This window comes from Theobroma cacao, chromosome 1 (assembly GCF_053813885.1).
Source record: "Theobroma cacao isolate CCN51 chromosome 1, ASM5381388v1, whole genome shotgun sequence".
Classification (NCBI taxonomy): Eukaryota; Viridiplantae; Streptophyta; class Magnoliopsida; order Malvales; family Malvaceae; genus Theobroma; species Theobroma cacao.
The window spans coordinates 31,548,916-31,572,718 of NC_142639.1; the positions used below are offsets into that span (position 1 = coordinate 31,548,916).

General features: G+C 36.4%; 2 protein-coding genes across 5 annotated transcripts; both read left to right on the forward strand.

Moving 5' to 3' along the window:
• Positions 1-1,135: 1,135 nt before the first annotated feature.
• Positions 1,136-12,118, forward strand: ABCC5 (multidrug resistance-associated protein 5). 2 transcript variants are annotated; one of them, XM_088805608.1, is made up of 13 exons: positions 1,136-1,275; positions 1,365-1,598; positions 1,891-4,141; positions 4,266-4,586; positions 4,666-4,752; positions 5,740-6,432; positions 6,564-6,728; positions 7,816-8,110; positions 8,567-8,781; positions 10,004-10,309; positions 10,829-10,892; positions 11,036-11,275; positions 11,395-12,118. In XM_088805608.1, exons 3-13 carry the CDS (start codon positions 2,021-2,023, stop codon positions 11,505-11,507), a joined length of 4,620 nt encoding a protein of 1,539 aa, XP_088661734.1. In that variant the 5' UTR covers positions 1,136-1,275; positions 1,365-1,598; positions 1,891-2,020; the 3' UTR covers positions 11,508-12,118. The 2 variants fall into 2 exon arrangements, with proteins under 2 accessions (XP_088661734.1, XP_088661736.1); XM_088805610.1 differs by having other exon boundaries at positions 1,382-1,598.
• Positions 12,119-12,701: 583 nt separating this feature from the next.
• LOC18613053 (NAD(P)-binding Rossmann-fold superfamily protein) lies at positions 12,702-17,570 on the forward strand. 3 transcript variants are annotated; one of them, XR_001926235.2, is made up of 13 exons: positions 12,702-12,876; positions 13,009-13,108; positions 13,258-13,322; positions 13,522-13,607; positions 13,695-13,779; positions 13,865-13,935; positions 14,422-14,553; positions 15,921-16,036; positions 16,133-16,256; positions 16,329-16,397; positions 16,761-16,881; positions 17,017-17,230; positions 17,400-17,570. XR_001926235.2 is itself a non-coding variant. In XM_007050083.3 (12 exons), the coding sequence occupies exons 1-12, from the start codon at positions 12,783-12,785 to the stop codon at positions 17,154-17,156; spliced, it is 1,203 nt and encodes a 400-aa protein (XP_007050145.3). In that variant the 5' UTR covers positions 12,702-12,782; the 3' UTR covers positions 17,157-17,570. The 3 variants fall into 3 exon arrangements, 2 of the variants coding, with proteins under 2 accessions (XP_007050145.3, XP_007050147.3); XM_007050083.3 differs by having other exon boundaries at positions 17,017-17,570; XM_007050085.3 differs by having other exon boundaries at positions 12,702-12,852; positions 17,017-17,570.
• The last annotated feature ends 6,233 nt before the right edge of the window (positions 17,571-23,803 follow it).

Here is a 23,803-nt window from a genome sequence, read left to right on the forward strand (position 1 = left end):
AAAATTAGACCAAGTGTGTGTTTTTGGCAAGGATTAGAGTTAGAGAGCATGTCGACGGTTAAGGATCAAGTTGGAGAAAATATTTGAGCTCAACAATCTGCTTTAACTGAAAGATCACGCCCAAGAAATTTTCCATACAAACCATATCTTCACTACTTCAATTTCTTGTTTTAACTGTTACTATAATTAACAAATGATAGACAAAATAGGACCCATTTATGTCAAAAAATGATTCAATCGTAGCATCATCTTAGGAATCAATGCCACTCATGTGTTTAGCAAAAGGAGGGGGGCAAAACCAAGCAGCCTTTCCCTTCCATGGTTCCACATTCAGGAGTAGGTGTAAACTGGCCATCCCACATGGACATGCTGCAAGGGGGGAGAATTTCGATCCTCCTCCATCCATGTACCTCTTTTCCCTAGAAACAAACAAGAGGTTTTTTTGGGTCATCATCGATTTATCTCTCTCTCTCTCTCTCACAACAAGAGATGATAAGTGGCTGTGGCAGATAAAATTCAACACAAAAACAAAACAACAAACGCCCAAAAAAATAACTCAAGGGGGCCGCCCATAACTTTAGAGTTTGGTCCCATTACTGACATGACTTGCTGAGTTTTCATCCATGAAAATCAAGAGGGTAATCACCTTTTTTCCATTTTGCTTTAAATTTCATGAATGTACATATTTTTGTTACTAAACATAGAAGAGCCGAACCCAAAAGGCCATTGAATCATAGCTCATGAATCAATCAATCCATCCGCCCCCAAGAAATAGACTAATGAGTCCCAAGCGTGGCATCACACTCATAATCTCATTCTCATTGTCTCAGACAATATGAAATCCACCTCCACCTCCAACACCATCACAATACCACCTCGACACACTGTAAAGTGAAAACAAACAGAGCCCCCTTTCTTTTTCTTTCTCAATGCATTAAAACAGTGCCACACTCAACTCAAAAAGCATAATCTAATGTTTCTTTATAAAAACATTCTAGGGGGACCCCTATCAACATCTCATCTACATATAAAAAGTTTACACTCCTCCTTTCCAGCATGTAAATAATACTTACTATGTAATATTCTTTTCTCACATATATATATCCCTCGTCCTGAAGAAAGACCCAGACTCCCATACGGCAAGTGCTACAAGCACAGGTACAACGGACGGTCTAAACTTTGCAAAGGATAAAACAAAAACTTTTCCATTTAACCTTTCTGTGCGCCAAACAGAGAGAGACCGAAAGTGCAAAGAGAAACAGAGAGACGACTACAGTAATTTTTTCTTCCGTTTCTCTCTCTTTCTCTTCATATATATACAAATTAGATTGCTTTTTTATTTTCTTCTTCTTTTCTTTCTCAAGATTCTACATGTTATTAGGCTTATAGGCTGTATCCTACTCAGCATCTAAATCAACAGATCATTCATTTGGGATTGGGAATGCTAGTGTACGAGTGGTGCTCTCTGTCTCTCTCGCTCTCTCTCTCTCTCTCTATATATATATCAGAAAAGGGTTTGGAGCTTTGTTGTGGGAAAGAGGAGAGCTTTGAAGAGAGCCAGCCACCATCATCTGGTTGATCACAGGACAAAAACCCAGGTCGGTTTTATTAAATTTTCTGTTTTTGTATTTTTGTTTCTGATATGGGTTATTTCTTTTGATTCTTAGTGTCCTCCATTTGTCTCCTTCTGTTCTCTCACGATGATATGTAGAGAGATAAGAAAGAGAGAGAGTGGATATAAATAAAAAGAATCGTCTTTTTTCTGCTTTCTGTCTTCGTTTCCCGTGTTGAGAAAAATCTATTTGTTTTCATGTGCAATGTGTCTGCAGATTCTATCTCCAAATAACCCTTTTTTGTTGTTGTTGTTGTTTGCCTCTTTCATTGCTTCAGATGGTGAGATGCCCTTCTTGACACGATTTGATCTCTCTTCTCACTTAATTCATGAACAACATCAACAAAGCCACCGACTCAACTTTTTTCTAAGGTCTCTCCTTCACAAAAAAACTCACATATTTCAATAATGGGCTTCATTCTTTTGCTCAATAGCATAACAGCTTCTTTTTCATCGTCGTCTGCTGGACAACCACCGCATTTCTCCCTTCTGAGAGCAATTCAAGGTTTGCCCATTTTGGAATTATCCTCAATCTGCATCAATTTGACACTTTTCCTGGTGTTTATTTTCATAGTATCTGCAAGGCAAATATTTGTCTGTCTTGGTCGAATTCGATTTCTTAAGGACGATTCTGTTACGAATTCAAGCCCAATTAGGAGAAGTGTTAGTGTTGATGGAGAAGTTCAGCATCTTATAGTCGGTACTGGGTTTAAATTGTCTGTAATTTGTTGCTTCTATGTGCTGTTTGTGCAAGTTGTGGTGCTAGGATTTGATGGGTTTGGTTTGATAAGAGAGGCTGTTGATAGGAAGGTTGTGGATTGGTCTGTTCTTGCCTTGCCTGCTGCTCAAGGTTTAGCTTGGTTTGTATTGAGCTTTTCAGCTCTCCATTGTAAATTTAAGGTATCTGAGAAATTCCCATTGTTGTTGAGGGTATGGTGGTTTGTTTCTTTTGTGATTTGCTTGTGTAGCTTGTATGTTGATGGGAAATCATTCTTAGTAGATGGATCAAACCACTTGTCTTCTCATGTTGTGGCCAATTTTGCTGTAACCCCGGCCCTTGCATTTCTTTGCTTTGTTGCAATTAGAGGTGTGACTGGTATAGAAGTTTGTAGAAACTCTGACCTTCAGGAACCATTGCTTCTTGAAGAAGAGGCAGGGTGTCTTAAGGTTACTCCTTATAGTGATGCTGGGCTCTTTAGCTTGGCCACACTCTCTTGGCTAAATCCACTTCTTTCAGTTGGTGCGAAGAGACCCCTTGAGCTTAAGGACATTCCCCTTCTTGCGCCAAAAGATCGAGCCAAGACCAATTATAAGGTTTTGAATTCAAATTGGGAAAAATTGAAAGCTGAAAACCTATCGAAGCAGCCTTCTTTGGCTTGGGCAATTTTGAAGTCATTCTGGAAGGAAGCAGCTTGCAATGCTCTATTTGCCTTGTTGAACACTCTTGTTTCCTATGTGGGCCCATACATGATTAGTTACTTTGTTGATTATTTGGGAGGGAAGGAGACTTTCCCTCATGAGGGTTATGTTCTTGCTGGAATTTTTTTTGCATCCAAGCTTGTAGAGACATTGACAACCCGGCAGTGGTATCTCGGGGTTGACATTTTGGGTATGCATGTGAGATCAGCTCTAACAGCAATGGTGTATCAAAAGGGGCTGAAGCTCTCGAGCTTGGCTAAACAAAGTCACACCAGTGGAGAAATTGTTAATTACATGGCTGTTGATGTTCAAAGGGTGGGAGACTATTCTTGGTATCTCCATGACATTTGGATGCTTCCTTTGCAAATAATTCTTGCTCTTGCAATATTATATAAAAATGTTGGAATTGCTTCCGTTGCCACATTGGTTTCAACCATTATATCCATAGTTATTACTGTTCCTTTGGCAAAGGTCCAAGAAGATTATCAAGACAAGTTAATGGCTGCCAAGGATGATAGAATGAGGAAGACTTCTGAGTGTCTAAGGAACATGAGGATTCTAAAGTTACAAGCTTGGGAGGATAGGTACCAAGTGAAACTGGAGGAGATGCGGGGTGTAGAATTCAAGTGGCTCCGTAAAGCCCTCTATTCGCAGGCCTTTATTACATTCATTTTCTGGAGCTCCCCCATATTTGTTGCCGCTGTTACATTTGCAACATCTATATTGTTGGGAGGTCAGCTCACAGCAGGTGGTGTTCTTTCTGCACTGGCCACTTTCAGAATCCTCCAAGAACCACTCAGGAATTTTCCTGATCTGGTGTCTATGATGGCGCAGACAAAGGTTTCTCTTGATCGAATTTCTGGATTTCTGCAAGAGGAAGAGCTGCAGGAAGATGCCACCATTGTTCTGCCCCGAGGCATGTCAAAGGTGGCCATAGAGATTAAGGATGGTGAGTTTGGCTGGGACCCCTCTTCTTCAAGGCCCACCTTATCTGGAATACAAATGAAAGTAGAAAGGGGGATGCGTGTTGCAGTTTGTGGCATGGTTGGCTCTGGGAAATCAAGCTTGCTCTCTTGCATCCTTGGGGAGATTCCTAAAATCTCTGGTGAAGTAAGTCCGGTTCATAGAACTTTTATCCTAATTTCGACCTCCAATTATATTCTTAATTTTACGACTTTTCCCCCATTAATGGAAAAGGTTTTAGAAGTGTTCTTTTACTCTGATGTTTGAACAGGTTCGAGTGTGTGGAACTGCTGCCTATGTTTCTCAGTCGGCTTGGATTCAGTCTGGAAATATTGAAGAGAACATTCTTTTTGGCAGTCCAATGGATAAAGCAAAATACAAGAATGTCATCCATGCTTGTTCCCTGAAGAAGGATTTTGAACTCTTTTCACATGGAGATCAAACCATAATTGGAGATAGGGGTATAAATCTGAGTGGTGGTCAGAAACAACGTGTGCAGCTTGCAAGGGCACTTTATCAAGATGCCGACATATATTTGCTTGATGACCCCTTCAGTGCTGTTGATGCACACACTAGCTCAGAACTGTTCAAGGTTTGACTTGGTCAATGTACTGCACACATTTCTGTTCATATCAATAGAATTTGGCTGAACAATTTATTTGGAACTGCAGGAATACATAATGACAGCACTGGCTTATAAGACTGTTATTTTTGTGACCCATCAAGTTGAATTTCTACCTACTGCTGATTTGATACTGGTATGGAATATTTTCAAATTTATTTCTGCTAGGACTCCAGCATGCCATTATGCATGCTGAAGTTCACTCTTTCTCATGGGATACATGCATGGCACATACTAAAGTTCATGCCCTACCACATCATATGCTTTAGCTTCTACTATGATCTGAAGACAAATTTTTTAGCAGAACATTTTAGATAGTGTTTTTGGTGAGGTGTTAATTTTTATTGTTAGGAACTTGTTTTTATGCCTAAAATATCTTGAACGACAAAATTCAAATTGGATATTTCAGTGACTGTTATGCCCCTTATCTTAAATGATAAAACTTTATATTCATAAAACCAAGTAATTGAGAAAGTGGACAGCATACACTTGTTTTGTTATATATATATTTAGTTTCCTTATGGCATTTTGTGTAATTTATCTCTTGAGGGTTTTCTTTGAGTTAAAGCTAAACATTAGTAGCATATGTATTGGTTCTTTTCTGACCAGAAGGGCATCTGTATTGGTTGAATTCATGGATTTGCACATACATTGTTTTTCCTTTTCATTAAGAAAAGATCAATAAATTTTCTGGATGAATCCTTGTTCAAGGCCATGTGCTCCCCTTCCCCTTCCTATGTAATGCCCCTCTCTTTATCTGATTTTATGTCCAGTATTGGAAGGTTGAAAATGATGTAAGTAATGAATTAGATTTTATGTCCAGTATTGGAAGGTTGAAAATGATGTAAGTAATGAATTAGATTATTATGAAGTGTTGTTTGGACAGAAAGCTGTTGTTTTTAACTCAGCTGTTGTTCATATAATAATAATTTTTTTTTGGAGTAATTATGCAATATAAGTAACCTGGTGTCATCATTTTCTGGGATTCAATATAAGAGTTCTAGTATATCTATCTTCCTCCTCTCTTTTTTCCTTTTGGCCAAAGGTGGTGATATGATGAGAGTGATTTTGAATAGAGTGTTCTGTATGTTTTGTTATCAAATGTCATTAATCATGTCTGCAGGTTCTACGGGATGGCCGCATCATACAGGCTGGAAAATATGATGAACTTTTACAAGCAGGCACTGATTTCAATACTCTGGTGTCAGCTCACCATGAAGCAATTGAAGCAATGGATATTCCAAGTCACTCATCAGAAGACTCCGATGAAAATTTGCTTCTTGATGGGCCAACCATATTAAATAAAAAATGTGATTCGGCTGGAAATAATATTGACAGTTTAGCAAAGGAAGTGCAAGATGGTGCATCAGCTTCAGAACAGAAAGCAATTAAAGAGAAAAAGAAAGCAAAGCGTAGGAAAAAGCAGCTTGTTCAAGAAGAGGAAAGGGTAAAAGGAAGAGTCAGCATGAAGGTGTATTTGTCATATATGGTGGCAGCATATAAAGGCATTTTGATACCGCTTATTGTTCTTGCACAAACATTATTTCAGTTCCTTCAAATAGCTAGTAATTGGTGGATGGCATGGGCGAACCCCCAGACTGAAGGAGACCAAGCTAAAGTCAGTCCTATGGTCCTCCTTGTTGTTTATATGGCCCTTGCTTTTGGGAGCTCTTGGTTTATATTTGTCAGAGCTGTTCTGGTAGCCACATTCGGTCTGGCAGCTGCACAAAAATTGTTTCTCAAGATGCTTAGAAGTGTGTTTCGAGCCCCAATGTCATTTTTTGATTCAACTCCAGCTGGGCGGATCTTGAATCGTGTAAGTTTTTTTTTAATATATATTTTCATGTGATAGCTTATATTTAAAGTTGCTAGATCTTTTCCATCTTTGTTTGAACTCCATTTTCCTTAATTCGGATTATATGATGATGGTCATTTGTAAACTCACAGGTGTCTATTGATCAAAGTGTTGTGGATCTTGATATTCCTTTTAGACTTGGTGGGTTTGCTTCAACAACAATACAGCTTCTTGGGATTGTTGGTGTAATGACAAAAGTTACTTGGCAAGTACTGCTTCTTGTTGTCCCAATGGCTGTTGCTTGCCTGTGGATGCAGGTAGGTACTTCTATTTTGCCTCAAGTATCTGTTGTTGGGTTCCATTGACTCTCATAGACTGAGGGAAATGGAAGCACATTAGTAATAGCTTACTTCTTTAAGTTTATTCTGTTTTCTGATTTAGCTGGGAACAAACCAGGAGGCTCATCACCTTCTTTTAGGATTAAAAATTGCATTGCTTATTGAAACATAGTCTGCATCCAGGTGAACAACATGGACAGCATGTGATAAATGATATGATTTTGTAGTATTAGAATGGCTTATATAAATGTTAAAAAAAAATTAGACTATGATTACTTGATGTGTGAGGGTGCGGCCTTTATTATTTTTGTGGTGAGGTTGCTTCAATCACTAGCTATTAGCTATTATTTATATCTGCTCTTTTCCTCTCAGCAGTGAATTGTGCGCTTTTCTTCTTTTACTATTCATTTGGTATCTGTTTAAATTGTGATTAGAGAGGAACGACATATTAAACATCTGCTTCTATTTCTAAACACACATTTCTAAGAAGTATGGACCAATTCCATTATTTCATCAGTTCCATTGTTAAAGATCTATGGGTGATTGATTATTTAAAATTGCTTTAAATTCTGGTCTTAGAGTTACCATTGGTTCTTAACTTGTAGATAATGTGGTCATAGAGCACTTCCACTAGATTCTGGTGAATGCAACAATGAGAAAGTAGTATTTACATCATGGTAAATTTTGCCCCAAAGTTTGCCTCATACTACTCTTTATTGGATTACTTTAATGTCTGTTGACAGTCTAAAAACCTTGATGGTAAGGTTAAAAGGATATGAGCTTATCTTTCAACCTTTTTAAGATTTTAATTTTCCTATCTTCTTGGATTTTCCTTGCAACTTTCACATTGTTTGACAAGATTTGTTTATTTATTTTTAGATTCTTGTATTTGGAGTTGAAGTTGCCAGTCTCTAAATTCACATTTTTTTTTTCATTCATCTACCCTTAACCATTTTAACTGTTGTTGGCGAACTTAGTATGCACTTTATCATTTCAGAGTTACTGTAATGTAGTTTCTTGGGAAATGCGTTTCTTCTGATGCATTGCTCACTTTTGCTGGTTGCAGAAATACTACATGGCTTCATCGAGGGAACTGGTTCGCATAGTTAGCATTCAGAAATCTCCAATTATTCATCTTTTTGGTGAGTCCATTGCTGGAGCAGCCACGATAAGAGGTTTTGGGCAAGAGAAAAGGTTCATGAAGAGAAACATTTATCTTCTTGATTGTTTTGCTCGCCCATTCTTTTGCAGTCTTGCAGCCATTGAATGGCTCTGCCTGCGCATGGAATTACTTTCAACCTTTGTATTTGCTTTTTGCATGATTTTGCTTGTGAGTTTTCCACATGGAAGTATTGATCCAAGTAAGTAATCTTTTTCATTACTATTTAATCTGCTTGTTTTTGTAAGAAATTTTGAGTGATCAGGAGTGAGGGGTAGTGGTACTGAGAAATGATCCTTTAGTATACATTGCACCGTGTTGTTTGACTAGACTAAGAACCCTTAGAATTCTTGGGTACTTTAGTTACATTATCACTCATTACTTTTTCTTTTTCCTTTAAATGGTGTCTATTGTGTTGTTGTGGTTGATCTTGGTTGGTAAGGATTAAGGTTTTATTGAACTGAGCTGTGATCCTCCATGAGGCGGAGAGCTACACCGGTGCTGCCAAGTTTGGACACAGTTCTTTTTTTTAGTCAAAGGAGGACAACACAGTTCCATTATTATTAAGACTATGTTAGGTATAAGATAGAAATGAAAAATTGGAGCTGTTAATCGTGATAATATGCTGATGCTAAGCATCATTGCTTCTTCTAAACAGGTATGGCAGGCCTTGCTGTGACATATGGCCTTAACTTAAACGCACGGCTATCGCGGTGGATACTTAGCTTTTGCAAGCTCGAGAATAAAATTATTTCCATAGAGAGGATATATCAGTACAGCCAAATTCCAAGTGAAGCTCCTGCTGTTATTGAGAACTCCCGCCCTCCATCCTCATGGCCCGAAAATGGAACAATTGAATTGGTCGATTTAAAGGTATCCAGCTGTTTTTCACCGCATCATGCAGTAACTTCTTTTCCTGGCAATATAGAAGACTCATATGCCATTCTTTTTATAAATTAGGTCTTTTAGGTAGCCTTTGGTATCCTTTTCAAGACCCCTATACTGATCTAATTACTTGATCACCATGTTTGGTATGATTTTACTCAGTAATCATTAATCACTGGGGATTAGAGATTGCTATGTTGGGTATCCCATAAAAATCAAACATTGTTTTGTATATATTACCAAAATAATCATGTTTTAAAAGTTAATATATTAATAATTGTAATATTCTATTAACATAAGAATTTGGTGTAATATTATTATTTTATTTCTTTAGTGATTTATCAAATCAATAAACAAATATATAAAATATTTATCTTTGATAAACTAACTGTTAACCTTTTAATTTAGATGAAACCTTTGAATGGAAAAACAAACTTAATTTATCAAAATAATAGTGAATTTGCTAGCAAAACAAAGGTTACATATATAACCAAAGGAAAAAAGTGGGGAGAAATATGTAAAATCCCTTTAGTTGGCTACAAAGAATATTTGCAAGAGTAAAGCCTTACTATGTAAAAATTTATTTTTATTTTGGGAGGAAGCAAGTCTTTTTTGCACATTGTAAAGGGTAAAATTGTCCAACATTATTTTTACAGATCACTCCATCTTGGTGAAAAAAGTTTTCCACCTTTTTGTATAAGAATTAGTAGTGATTTAATCACTCTCGTTGGTCTAAGATCACTGCCATGCAAGATAACCAAGTTCCTACAAAACACAGTGATCTAATTACTGAGTGCAGATGATCATGGTTTTTGGGGTGATCAACCCATACCAAACACCACCCAGTAGTAGCAACTTTATGAGGAAGGTGTGCAGGATATGAATGCTTTATGGTATAAGAAGGGAGAATCTAGTGGCATTTTTAATAATTCCTCTGGCTAAAAACTTAATATCTTTTTCTCTCCTTGCTTGACATAGTTGACTGAATTGGGAAATTTGGATTGTGTTTTCTGATTTTTTTTTATTTTCCTCATGCCACAAAAAGAAGGATGAAAGAAAGATATCGTAGAAGGCTGTTTGTAATTAATAGATAATTCATAGTTTTATTTTTCAATGATGTTGGAGAAAATAGATAAAGTATTCTTTGTTAGAATATTACAAGCACCGCATGCTGACTTTTACTTTCCTTTTTCTATTCCCTCTTTTGAAGGTTCGTTATGGGGAAAATCTTCCTGTGGTGCTTCATGGGGTAACCTGTGCATTTCCTGGTGGCAAGAAGATTGGAATTGTTGGGCGCACTGGAAGCGGTAAATCTACTTTGATCCAAGCATTATTCCGATTGATTGAGCCGGCTGGTGGGAGAATCATTATAGACAACATTGACATTTCAACAATTGGCCTCCATGACCTTCGTAGCCGTCTTAGTATCATACCCCAGGATCCTACATTATTTGAAGGAACTATTAGAGGCAATCTTGATCCTCTTGAAGAACATTCAGATCATGAAATTTGGGAGGTATAAATTTCACTTGCATACGAGCTCTCTCTCTTGCCCTCACTTTACAAGTATACTTAGCAGAGAGTTATATTTAGTTTATGAATTTGACAAAAAACCTGGTATTTAATTATGGGCATGAATCCCTTGTTATAACACATTCATGATGTTCCTTGTCTCCAAAGTAATTAAAAATTCTAGAAATTTTGAATAACTACCAAGTTTCTAGTTTTTATTGAAGATTCTGAAGTTTTTTTCGATGAGATTATTAGTTTGTAGGGTACGTTGTTACAAATAAATCATACTAATGTATCTGTTCTCATTTGCTCACATTCATTTCCTAACACCTTCCAAAAATTTTTATGGTCCATACTAAACAACTGCCACTTAGTTACTTGATTTACATTCTTTTTCAATCTTTTGGTATCATTTTCTTCCAAGTAAACAAAACTACCATGACAAAATGATGCTTGAATCTTGAAATATGATCATGTTGAATGATGTGCACCCAATTAAGTACTGAATTTTAATTTGTTACAGGCACTTGATAAGTCTCAGCTTGGAGATATTGTTCGTGAGAAAGACCAAAAGCTTGGTACACCAGGTTTGTGCTTTTTCTCTTGGACATCATTACTGTATCATCTGAACTGAAACAAGAAAAGTAAAAATGCAGAGAGAAAGAAGAGGCAAAAGCCCCTAAAGTTGCATGTGATTGATAGATCCTTTTTCTTTATGTAAACTGTGCAGTTTTAGAAAATGGAGATAACTGGAGTGTGGGGCAGCGGCAACTTGTTTCCCTGGGCCGGGCTTTACTTAAACAGGCAAGAATACTTGTGCTAGATGAAGCAACAGCGTCAGTTGATACTGCCACGGACAATCTCATACAGAAGATCATCCGAACAGAGTTCAAAAACTGCACAGTTTGCACAATTGCACATCGTATTCCAACTGTAATTGACAGTGATCTTGTTTTGGTACTAAGTGATGGTACGTAAAACAATTATCTTTAATATTTCATCTTAAGTTTGAGATGTTTCAGTATTATTATTGGTGTCAAGTATTGAAAGTCTTGACCTTTTTCCAATGACTTGGCTATCAATTTGTAGGTCGAGTTGCAGAGTTTGATACTCCAGCACATCTCCTTGAGGATAAATCATCCATGTTTCTAAAGTTGGTAACTGAGTATTCTTCAAGATCAAGTGGGATTCCAGATTTTTGAAACAGATTGCGTGCCCAAAATTCTTCCAATTACAAGGCACCGCAAGCTGCCAAGATTGAACCAGCTGCTGCTGCTTCTTTTCGCAGAACTTGGCTTGGCAAACTCAATGACAAATGGCAAGGACAGATGTGAACATCATGCCATTAAACCAAAACCTCAAGTAGAGGAAAGTAGTTTCTACTTCAAGGTAATTTCGAGTTAATTCATCCCCTTAAGTGGATATGGGGAATTCATGCACGGTTAGCAACCCGGCATACCTTGTAACGGAAAATAAGTCAGATGGGTAGAGTTTGGTAATAATTACACGGAAGAAAAAAATGGGTGGCTCATATTTGTTTGATGATGTGCAATAAACTAGTGCTTAGAAAATGTGAGAATGTTAGTTAGGGCAAATTTTAGAGTTGCAGAACTAGTCAGATCCGCTGTTACTACTGGCACAAATTTTAGTTGTAGACTGAAGAACATAAATTTTGTTTCATCTCTCTGTAGTGGCAACTTCAGATATAGGCTGTGATGCCATGAATTTTGCTTCAAACTTGTATCTTTCCTGCTTTTTCTCCCCCACTCTTTCAGCAATATCGAATATATCACTGTACTGCTGTAGCACAAAATTTCTACATCCAATTTACTAAGCGGTTTTTACAGAATATGCTGTTAAAAATGTTCTTGCTACGATCTTGATAATGCAGACTCCTTGATGCCAGCAATTGGGAGATTCCATAACATTTAATTTGACCTGATGATAATACATACATTATACGTTCAAGGACCGTGGTATTCCCACATTCCAAGTTCACTCTTTCTTCCCTCACATCTCAATCTTGTTATTTCATGAACACCCTAGCCAAGAAAGTGCAAGCAGGAAAACTACTCCGCAGCCGAATAAAATTTTCTTTGAACAATTGTTTTGTCAGTTGTTATGTTGTGTGATAAGGTTAACAAAGCTACACGGGTTTCTGTTTTTACATCTGGTTTGCAACCATGGAAAGCGAGTCTTCTTTGGCTGGATTGTGGCGGTTCCAGTTGATTTTCTGCTTGAGACTTTGGTCGCTTTGTTGAAACTCATTCACCAAACTTAACAAGCTAATAGTGATCAAAGGTTCACAAACATTTCCATGGCCCAGCATGATCCAGTGGGATAAAAACAATGAACCCAAGCCCAAATCTGACATAATATTAGAAGACCCAAGATCCTAATCTCCCAAGCCTCCATACTTGCACTCCAACAAAACCACTTCCCTTCTCTCTCTCTCGGAGAAGCTAAGCTGAGAAAAGATGCAGGCGATTACGAGACGGTTAGGGCAGCAATCTCTGAGGCCAACACCTTCAATCTATTCTATCGAGTGTATTTACCCTCTCTTCCATCACTGTAACTTTCCATTCCCACTTTGTGCTTTCTCAATTAATCTTTTCTTCTGCTATTACATTGGTGTTTCGCATTTGCCACTCAAATTCATGGTTCTTATCAAAATTTGAAGCATTTTCTTATCAATCTTTTCAGATTATGGATGTGATCATCCGCGCTACGGATCTACGCTGGCCGCCCACAAGGGCTTGGGTCACCTTGTTCGCAAGGGCACCGGTGGCCGGTCCTCCGTTAGGTAATTTCTTGGAATTCTTGCTTTTTAGCTGAAATTTTCTGTTTTATTGCGATAAATATACCAAATGTGGTTTTTTTTTTTTGAAAAATATTGGTAATATTATTCGGCTTATAAATTACGAATAAAATTTTGCCTTCTCTTTCTTGCAGTGGAATTATAGCTACTGTATTTGGAGCTACTGGATTCTTTGGTCGTTATGTTGTGCAACAGCTTGGTAATTCAAATTGTTTTGTTTTAGTTATTATTTTGCATTATGCTGATGTTATGCTTCTTTTTGTTCTCAAATGTTTCATGTTTTGCCTTAAAATGTGCATGACTAAGAGCTTTTGTTTTTCTTGTTTTTTTTTTCTAAAAATCCACCGAGGGTTTAATTGAAAGGTGTATACTTGCTAATGTTTTCCTCTTATTTTTAGCTAAAATGGGATCTCAGGTGTTAGTTCCTTTCCGGGGCTCTGAGGATAACCCTCGTCATCTCAAGTTGATGGGAGATTTGGGACAGGTAGCATACCTCATGATATTGCTTTTTATTGAAATTCATATTCTAGTATTTGGGTTATGGTTTTAATTTCATATTTCTCGTACTCAGATAGTGCCAATGAAATATGATCCAAGGGATGAAAATTCGATTAAGGCTGTGATGGCAAAGGCTAATGTTGTTATCAATCTTATTGGTATACTAGGCTTCACTTTTGATTTTACCTATGAGAGTTATTTAAATCTTGGATTCATTTGATAAAGTATTGCTTATATTGGCAGGAAGAGAATATGAGACAAGAAACTATAGCTTTGAGGAAGTGAACCATTTCATGGCAGAACAACTGGCAGTGGTATGTCGGAACTTTCATTCACATTGATATTGGCACCTTAATCTCCTGATAATGGGTATTAGCATGATTTTGGACAAATTCTTGTGTATGGGCTAAATGTTATATTCAGTCCTATGTTGGAGAAGGGGGTGGGGGGTAGGGGGACTTTGAAGTAGAAGAAAATGTATTATGTACAATCTCTCCTTCCCTTGAAGGATAATTGAGCTATGTACTCTATTTGAGGCTCTATCATTTACTTCATCTTTAGATGGGTTCGAGTACAAATAGCAAGTTGATTGACTTCATTTTCTTTTCTGTCATTCAAGCTGATATTTATGACCAAATTATCTGTGATACATCTTTATTGAGTTTTCATTGTATGAACCAGTGTGTGGTTTGCTTATCATATCATCTTCTGCTATCAACCATTTTCGACATTTAACTAAGCTGAATTTTCTGGAGTTTTTAGTGGTTCATGTGTCAGTTTTTCTTTCTTGATTTTTCCAGATTGCCAGAGAACATGGTGGTATCATGAGATTTATTCAAGTTTCTTGCTTAGGGTCCTCTCCATCATCTGCATCAAGATTTCTAAGAGCTAAGGCTGCTGCAGAGGAAGCTGTTTTAAGAGAACTTCCTGAAGTAATTACTCTTTGTTTTCTACAACTTGAGATGCTAATGCTAGATATAGTATTAATTTATTATAATATAAGCAGAGTGAATCTGTAAAGTAATAATTGTGAAATAGTGTTATCTAATAATGTATACACTTTACATTGAGCACAAATGGACATTTTTCTGTTTTTTGGTTTATTTTCTTATCTGGGGTGCAGTTACATATAAACAAAATTAGGTTTGAAGGAGATAGAAATGGATTGTTTTATTTAGCTTTATAAGGAAGGATACCCATTCCTAGGATCTTAGCCAAAAACGTTCTCGTGCTTTTGGTGGACACAGCAATAATATATTGACACAGTTCTGTAGGAGTATTTAAATCTCTTTTGATGTGCCCATGGTTTCTGTTGCTTTCATCTTGTACTGGCTTCAATGCATGATTTATTTACTGCTGCAGAGCTCCTACTTAACATGTTGTGCTAAATACTTATTTGCAGCTTTTGTGGGCTTGATTGTGGTTGTTTGCAGGTGCATTCATATATGCTCTTTATTTGAATGACAATATTGCTTTTGTACTTGTAATATTATTGTTTCTACCTTTGGGAACTTGAGATCAAAGTTGTGTTTCAATGAATAATAGAGGTGAGAAAATAAGATGGAGTTGACAACTTGAATCCTCTGCCTTTTGTAATCTTTCCTTATAAGAATAAAGAGAAGTCATTGATGTATTCCTTCTTCTTCTGGTAGAATTAAAGAATGCATTGATGTTAGTCTGCAATCATCTCTATTCCCCTCTAGGCCTTGCAACATGTTTGCTCATTTCGTAAACTGATATCATCCTAAACCAAAGTAAATTCAAGTTCATGCAATTTGATATAAGATTTGTTTTGAGTTAATAGTCATTTTCACTCTCTTAATGCTTAATGCCAAATTTGTGATATGTTCTTTTCTTCGAAATATTTTAGTTTTATCAGACACTTAGCTGATAGCTGTTTAGAAAATTCCTCTAGAAAGTGATCTTGAAAACATGATGCAGTTATAGCTGCAATAGAAGGATCAAAGTTGCTGAACTCTGCATTGTGGCTACTTAGTTTTGGACTTTGTGTGAAGATGTGATGTCAACTCTAGTAAATAATGAGAATGGTACATAACACAGGTAGTGCAATCATAAGAAGAACCCAAATTTTGCAGAGTCTAAGTACATAATAAATACACAAGCACCTCTCTTTCCTGAATAAGCTTGAGGGAAGGTAACTGAGCATACTGAAAAGGCTAAACTAAGTTGAAAAGGTGTGATTAGCTCATTAAAAGATGGTCTGCCCTATGCTTCCTCATTTTAGATGTTACCCTCTGATTTCAACATCAACTTTTTGAGCATACTATTCCTTCTACAGGCTACCGTCATGAAACCTGCTATAATGATTGGTACTGAGGATCGGATCATGAATCGATGGGCACAGTTTGTAAAGAAATATAGTTTTCTTCCACTCATTGGTGATGGATCTACGAAGTAATTTTGAAATAAGCTGAAATTTTTAATTAATATTCGTGGGGTGCTCTTTTTGAAAGCTTTGTGCATCTTTTACTAACACCAGTTTCTTCACAGAATCCAGCCTGTATATGTTGTTGATGTTGCTTCTGCAATTGTTGCGGCCTTAAAAGATGATGGCACCAGCATGGGAAAAGCTTATGAGTTGGGTGGGCCAGAGATCTTTACTGTGCATGAGCTGGTAATATTTTTCCTCTTGTTCATTTATTGCAGCAATGCTTGTTGGTATAACGGAACCTAAAATTCCATGCAGGCTGAGCTTATGCATGACATGATCCGTGAGTGGCCCCGCTATGTAAAAGTACCTTTACCCGTTGCAAAGGTGAATATGCAACCTTTCTATTTGGATGATAGGGAGGTTGAATTTGCTTCAGGCTAAGTGCCAGAAGCAATGTCTTAGCTATTCCAAGCAAGTGCAGCTTTTATTCTGTTGTCTAATTTATGAGTATTGACTATATGCATGATAAACATATAGTTTTGCTGGCAACAAATTTCTTATAAATTTCAGGGGAATGTGTTGTAGTTCTCATGCCTTAGTTATGACTAACACTTTGTTATGTGCAATTGCAAATTGTGCTGCAATTTGCTTATTCATGTTGTTACTGTATTATCACAGTTCTGTTTATTTGTAGCGTTTGCTGTTGAATTATAATTTAAGAGCTCAATCATTGTTTGATGGTTTCAGGCAATTGCAATGCCCAGAGAGGTATTACTCAAGAAAGTGCCATTTCCACTACCAAATCCTGACATCTTCAATCTGGATCAGATACATGCATTTGCAACTGATACCATTGTCTCAGAAAATGGTCAGTTGAAATACTTTCAGGCTAGAATATATCATTCTTTTTTCTAATGTTTAATGGCATTGCCGATAAGTTTCCTTGTTACAAGATGTATTCCATCTCTCATTTTCCCCTTCTATTTTGTGGTGTGTTTTGCAGCTTTAACTTTTACGGATTTGGGTATTGTGCCTCATAAGTTGAAGGGATACCCAGTTGAGTATCTTATCCAATATCGTAAGGGTGGTCCACAATTTGGGTCTACAGTCAGCGAAAAAGTTAATCCAGAATATTGGCCTTAATATTATTTTGATCTTTCAGTCCCTGATGTGTTTGTTTGTCTGAAAATGCCACTGATTTGGAAAAGCCTATGCTGGTATGTTATGCCTTCGTTTCCTTAAGACGAGAATGACCGTAAGTGCATAATTCTGGTTTCTTTTTTGTCAAGATGAAGAATGTGAGTCTCTGAGTAGCAAGATTTAATAAATTTCGGATACTGTTTTGGTGGTATGGGATGACTAATTAGTGGCGTCATAGGTTTGCAGGGAGGGGCTTGTTTTCGATGGCAGAAACTAGTAAAGAATAATAAAGGGGAAGGAAGCTTGATTTATTTCAGGAATGTATAATTGTGAGAAATATTCAGCTCATTTGTAATTTTCTTAAAGAAGATAATTCTTGGGAGGTATCTCCTGTTAAAAGAAACCATATTCATCGTTTCTGTGGCATTTATGCATTTTGCGTTTTCCTCAATTCCATGGCAGTCTGAAATGTTGCCAGCTTAAACGGTTCCCAAATTCCTATCCTTGCCTTTAAATTGTTTTGGCATTCGTTGGTTCTGGTCTTGTAATCACATATGATCCTGCAGTGTGCTATTGTTAGAGATCTCATTAGATGAGTAGAGGGTTTATTCTTTATTTATTTAATGTGTATATTCTTTGAGTTGGAGGTGTGAGTTTGCTGCAAGTGGTATTAGAGTTTATTCAAACTGCTCATTGACGTGAGATAGTGATTTCATTACTAGAGATGCTAAAGTGAACAAAGAAGGGTTCCTCTTTTGAATGAATGGGTGAAAGAGTCCATGTAAGTGTATAATTTAGTGGAATTTTTAATTATGAATTTTATAATTACGGATTTTACGTCAATGAGTTTTTAAATTTATAAAAAAATTATGAATTTGAATTAACACATATAACGTATTTTTATTGAAAAAGATACATATTTCTATTAATTCCATTGGACATGGATTAATTTTTTGATTACATTGAATAAAGATACTTGCTAAACGTTTCGGTGAGGGGTTATCTCCGGTAGATTGTACTAGTTACCAAACGACCGGTGCCGACGCCTGAAACCCTCTCCAGTGTAATAAAACAAAACAGAGCAAAAATAATCTGTGCCGACAGGAAGAGTATGTGGTGCACGTTTTATTGTTACTTTTAAAATTGGACGAAGAGGAAAGAGAGCAACTTAATGAGTGAGACTCGTTGTCTCGGTATTATTCTTAAATCTATATTCTCTGTGTTCGGGTAATCATTATAAGATATCCACAACTCAAATTCAATTACAAATAATAATTTTTAATATTAAAATTTAGTTTTATATTTATAAATTTTTTATAAATAATGTAATACTTGCTAAAATACATTAATTATTGTAAATATGTTTTTAAACTTTAATTTTTTTTCTTGTAAACTAACTTTAATTTTCATCAACAATATACATAAAATTTTTTTTAACTCTATATATAAAAATTATTTTAAATTTATTTTAGTCGATACGAAGAATATGTAGTGTTTAAGATATTCAAGTACGGATTTAGATAGCAGTCAAAAAATTAATCTAGTATTTATAGAATTCGAATACATTAATAAGATATATAAAAGCTTTGCTTCTTGGAATACTGTTTGCATTGCGGTCCGATGAACTAGGATGAAAAAATTAAACGAAGAAAAGAAACGAGTAAAAGGAGTGTTGTTTAAGTGATTCTAATAGAATTTATCTTTTCTTGTAGCTGGCGAAAAGTGAAAACACACAACTCATAATGCAAGCAAAGAAGCAAAGCAGTGAGGTGAAGGGACAATCAATCTGTACATGAGTGGTGTGCTTGACCCCTCTCAAATTTCAGAACACGCCATCAATTAAACCAATCTACCATGTCAAGACGCAGCACCCCAGAAATCGGCTTGGGCTCTTTTAATCGCGTTAACTTGGAAGGGAGCAATGCTGGGGCAACCATGTTCATCCGCCGTGGCACGGCTGGCGAGCCCGAAGGTTGTTGCTGCATCAACATTTATACAAACAGCAACATTCAAGGGGCAAACAATTCTCTTTTGCTGGGGAGTAACATTAAAATGAAGAATCCTGGGGTTCATCTCTACTTTGGAGATCTAACGTTAGACCCAGGATCCATTACCAGGCGGACAGCCGGTGCCACATTAGAGTTTGGTAGCCTGTTCTTGTTTGTATTCATCCCAGTCATTTTATTTCTGTTGCTATCTTCATTGCTGCTCTAGTAATAATCTTTTGCATCTACCAAATTCAGAACTAATTAACCATTGGTTGAGCTTCAGTTGTAACAGCATTTAATAACAGAGCCTGATTGCTTCAGTTTCAGGGTTAGATCCGGACAACGATATCTGATTCTTTGGAATTATTAGTTCTATTATTGAGCTCCTCTATACATCAAAATCTCCCCTTTTTTTCGTTAAGCAGCTGTTGTGTTAGGTTGTTAGGCCCTCTGCTGTTCACCACAGATTGTGATGACAAAACACATGGATGGTGTGAAAAGCAAAAGTGTCTTCCTCAACGCCAGATCTAAGGACTTCTACTGTTCCAATCTGTCGTGCGGTGATAAACAAAGTCGGGTGGTTGCCCAAGTGAGTTTATTGCATGGGCTTGGGATCCTAACTTCCAAGCACAACCTTCCCTACTTGCTTTGGCTGTACCTATCTATCTTACGTCAATGCTCAAAATGTAACTAGCTAGACAAGGATTGCATTTTTATCGTGAGAGACAAGACACTTCCACATGTATGTGTTCAACTTCAATCCCCCCAAGCCCATAATGAGTCAAGCTTCGCTTGAAAGAGTCCCATCTCAGTTGGGATTACCCCTTGTTGGCTTATATAGAATTAAGATGGAAACAGACTTAAACCATCGGACCCAGAAACAAGGATACGCTTCTTTCATGGATTTACATGTACTAAGATCATACGTTAATCAAAAGCTTAGAGCCGGCCAGTTGTTTATTTGAAGGGTTCATGTCACTAAAATGGTGGCCACTAGGTAGGAGGAGCTGGGTGCCGGCTGCAAGCTGACTTAGATTAAGTCATTTGGGGCTTACGACTTATTCAATTTGATTGAAGAATGTGGGATCTAGGTGGGTTGACATGCCTTAAATTCTTTTGTCTCAACCTTTTGCTTATTTCAATATCGATTAAGGTTTTCAATGAAAAGGATGCTACACCTAGCACTAACCAAGCAGAATACCAATACTTTAAATCAATTTATGAGCAGATCAAGCAAGATATTTGCCTCCACGTTTCCCCTAGAATTTCTTTGGTTATTTGACCTAGCTATCACCTCTCTCCTCTATTCTTTATATGTTAATATTCCAAATAGAGTGATTGGATGAATTACACAAAATACTACTACCATTAGGCTACAAATTCATTTCGGTATTACAAAAATAATGAATTTATGAATTACACAAAATATCGACTCAAATCTGTTGTCATCCAATTACAAATTCGATGTGGTATTATAAAAATTAATAAATTTAAATTAACACGTTATTTAATATTTTTCCATTTACTATATTGATGACTTTTGGATTCTTGAAACTGATGCAAAGTACTTCATAAAAAGAAAAAATTACCTATGACTGACGAACAAGTATCATGCATGTCGGGTAACTCCATCGCCAAATTCATGCAAATATAGCAATCTGTTGAAAGAGATAGAAATGATTGAGAAAGGTGCCCTTATCTACACATGTTACAAGGGCTAGGAATCTTATTTCTGCAGCTTTTAATTAGGCAATGGGCCATTCGAAAGCTTTTGCCTTTGAAAAGGAGGGAGGTTTTTGAATTGATTTAATCAATAACACACTAATAATGGTAACTAGTGGAAGCACACTGATGGGGCAAAGAGCATACGCACATGGACTCCAATTAGAGATGCCTTGGAATCTGCAAAGTTAATGACCATTCCTTAATTAATTACATGGTTATTGGTTCATAAACTATTAATCCACCTACAAAGCAGAGAAAAAGGAAAAAAGGATTCAAAGAAAGCTAATGGTGATAGCAACAAAGCATCCGTGGAGATACAACAGTCATGGTATTATTTAAGTAGCTTGATGGAGCCTCATTGACAATGGCTGTATATGCATATGCTTTTCCAATCTGTCCAACAAATGAAGTATACTACGACAACTTTATTCTTATCTCTTTTAGGTTTTTTTGGTCAATACAAACTAGAAACGTTATAACAAAAGCTTTGAAACAAAACTGAAGACTCCTAGAAGCCAAGACGGCAACTCCAGGATTCCAAGGCATAGATTAAACTAAGCTAAGTTCTAAAGGGTTGGGAGGTTATTTTTGTTCAAAATGTTGGATATTTTAGTCCATTATCATAATTGAATTTTAGTAGGTAACAGACCATGAATAGGCTTTTTGAGCTTGGGCGGACTTGAAATTAATTTACTATTTAATTAAATATAATGGTACTTGGCACATGTTATCTAAATAGATAGAAACAGACATAATTGTGAATTGCCTATAAATAAGACTTCTAAAACAAAAAACAACATAAGACCAATCTCTCCTTCCTTTCAAAACATTTTTTAGATTTTCTTCTGTATCATTTAAGTAATCTTGCCATACATCGGTGGATGTTCAGTGGATTGATTTTGTTAGTGCAAAACGAAATCAATCACTGAACTTCATTGTATCTTCGAGATTATCACTTGTAACCCTTATGCACATAATCAGTGGGGTGAATAAAATCTTAAGAACAGTGACATTGTTACATGGCTTGAATTCATTTTGGTATTTTCCAGTTCGGTGAATGAACACAAAATCCACACTAAACCCAACTAGAACGACACAACCTTAATTTTGCTGGAGTGGTGATCCAATTTGCAGTTGCATTTCCTTCACACTTTATCCATCGAAGATGATAATGATTTAATTGGGAGGAGAAACATTTGAAGTCGTATAGAAAAGGCTCATTCTCCCACCTCTTCTTCTTTACCATATTCATTCTATTAACTAGCTCCTTTCAATCAGACTCCAAACCAATCTTTTCCTCCTTGTACTTTTGTGCTAACATTACTCTTTCCTTGAGAGCCACAACTTCAACTTTCATAGCAAAATCAACAAAAGCACCGAAGTCAATGCCATCCACCTCTTTACCTTCCCAATTTATGCACGATCAGAACTACGTACCCGTGCACTATTAGTTTTGGCATCAAAAGTTGCATCAAAGTTGGACTTCAGCTCTCTACATCCACTATAAAACATAAGATTTTTATCAATGGAAAAATCCATCCATAAAGGTTATAAATCTGTCAGTAACTCACTTTACCAATGGAAGTTTTTGTCAATATTGAGTCAATAATATCATGATTGGTAAAGGAAAATCCGTTGAAAAATGAAAACACAGTCAGCAAGTGCGATCGATAAAACATCGAAGCCATCAAAATCTTTTTTGCTTAGTATCATGTGACATCCATCGATAAGTTTCATTGAGACAATACTGATGGAACTAAGAGTTTTGAAATGTGTTAAATTTCATCAATAATGTCCTCTACTCTTTCGGTAATAAGGTTGATTCTGTCAATGATCTAGAGTCCATTTCCATTGGTGAAAGCAAAAATTCAGTCAGTAATGACATGAAATGCAAAAAGATTTTTTTACAAAAATTAAAATTGATTGGTTCCTATTGTCATTCAAAATGAAAAAGATAAATACAAATAATTAATAATTTTAAATATTACAAATATTTAAAAAAATTATTAATAAAAAAGAATACAAATTTTATTATTTTTATTATAATAAATAAATAAAATATAAATAACATTCATATTACCTCAGAGAATAGCTCTGATTGCATTACCTCAAAGAATGTCATCAGTCTCTCCATTACCTCTGACTGCAAGACAATCAATAACATCCATATTACAACACAATATATACAAATATATTGATGCAAATTGTGAAATTCCACTTTGACTAAGTGGATAAGTTAGAAAATCCTTAGGTAAGCACATAGATTACATGTTTTGAATATCAAACTTAGTTTTAACTTTCAAAAGAAATTCATTGACATTTTGGTTGTTGTAGACACCCAAAAAAATCAAAAAATAATAAAATAAGTAATAATAAAATAAAAAAATATATATATAAAAAAGGAATGGCTGGGCGTACACCCAACCATCCCTTTCCCCAACCACTCTGAGTGATGGGGTTCTGACTACTAACTTCTTGGTGCCAGAACCCCATTACCGGGTTGTCCAAATTTTTGGATAACTCGGCTTTTAAAGATTCACGATCTGCAAAAAATAAGGGGGAGGGGGGCAAGCAAAAATCAAAGACCAAAAACCCTATTTTTCTAGTAGCCAAGAAACCACAATTGGCAGGCAAAAAAATATATACCTAGTCTTTAGCAGCCACAACACCAAAAAAAAAAAAAATCAAAAAATACACCAAAAGAAATACAAAAAAAGTCAGTCGGAAGAACACAATGGAAAAGGGAGAGTAACCGGGGTTTTGGGGGGATTTTTTATTTTTGGCTTTTGGGGGGGCACTTGCACCGTCGCCGGTGGATAGTTAGGGGTTTTAAGATCGATAGGATAAGAAGGTTTTTAAGGGTAGCTACCGGTGGAAGGAAGGCTGAAAGTTGGTTCTCGGGTAACTGCCGGTGCAAGGGAAAGAAAGGCTGCCGGT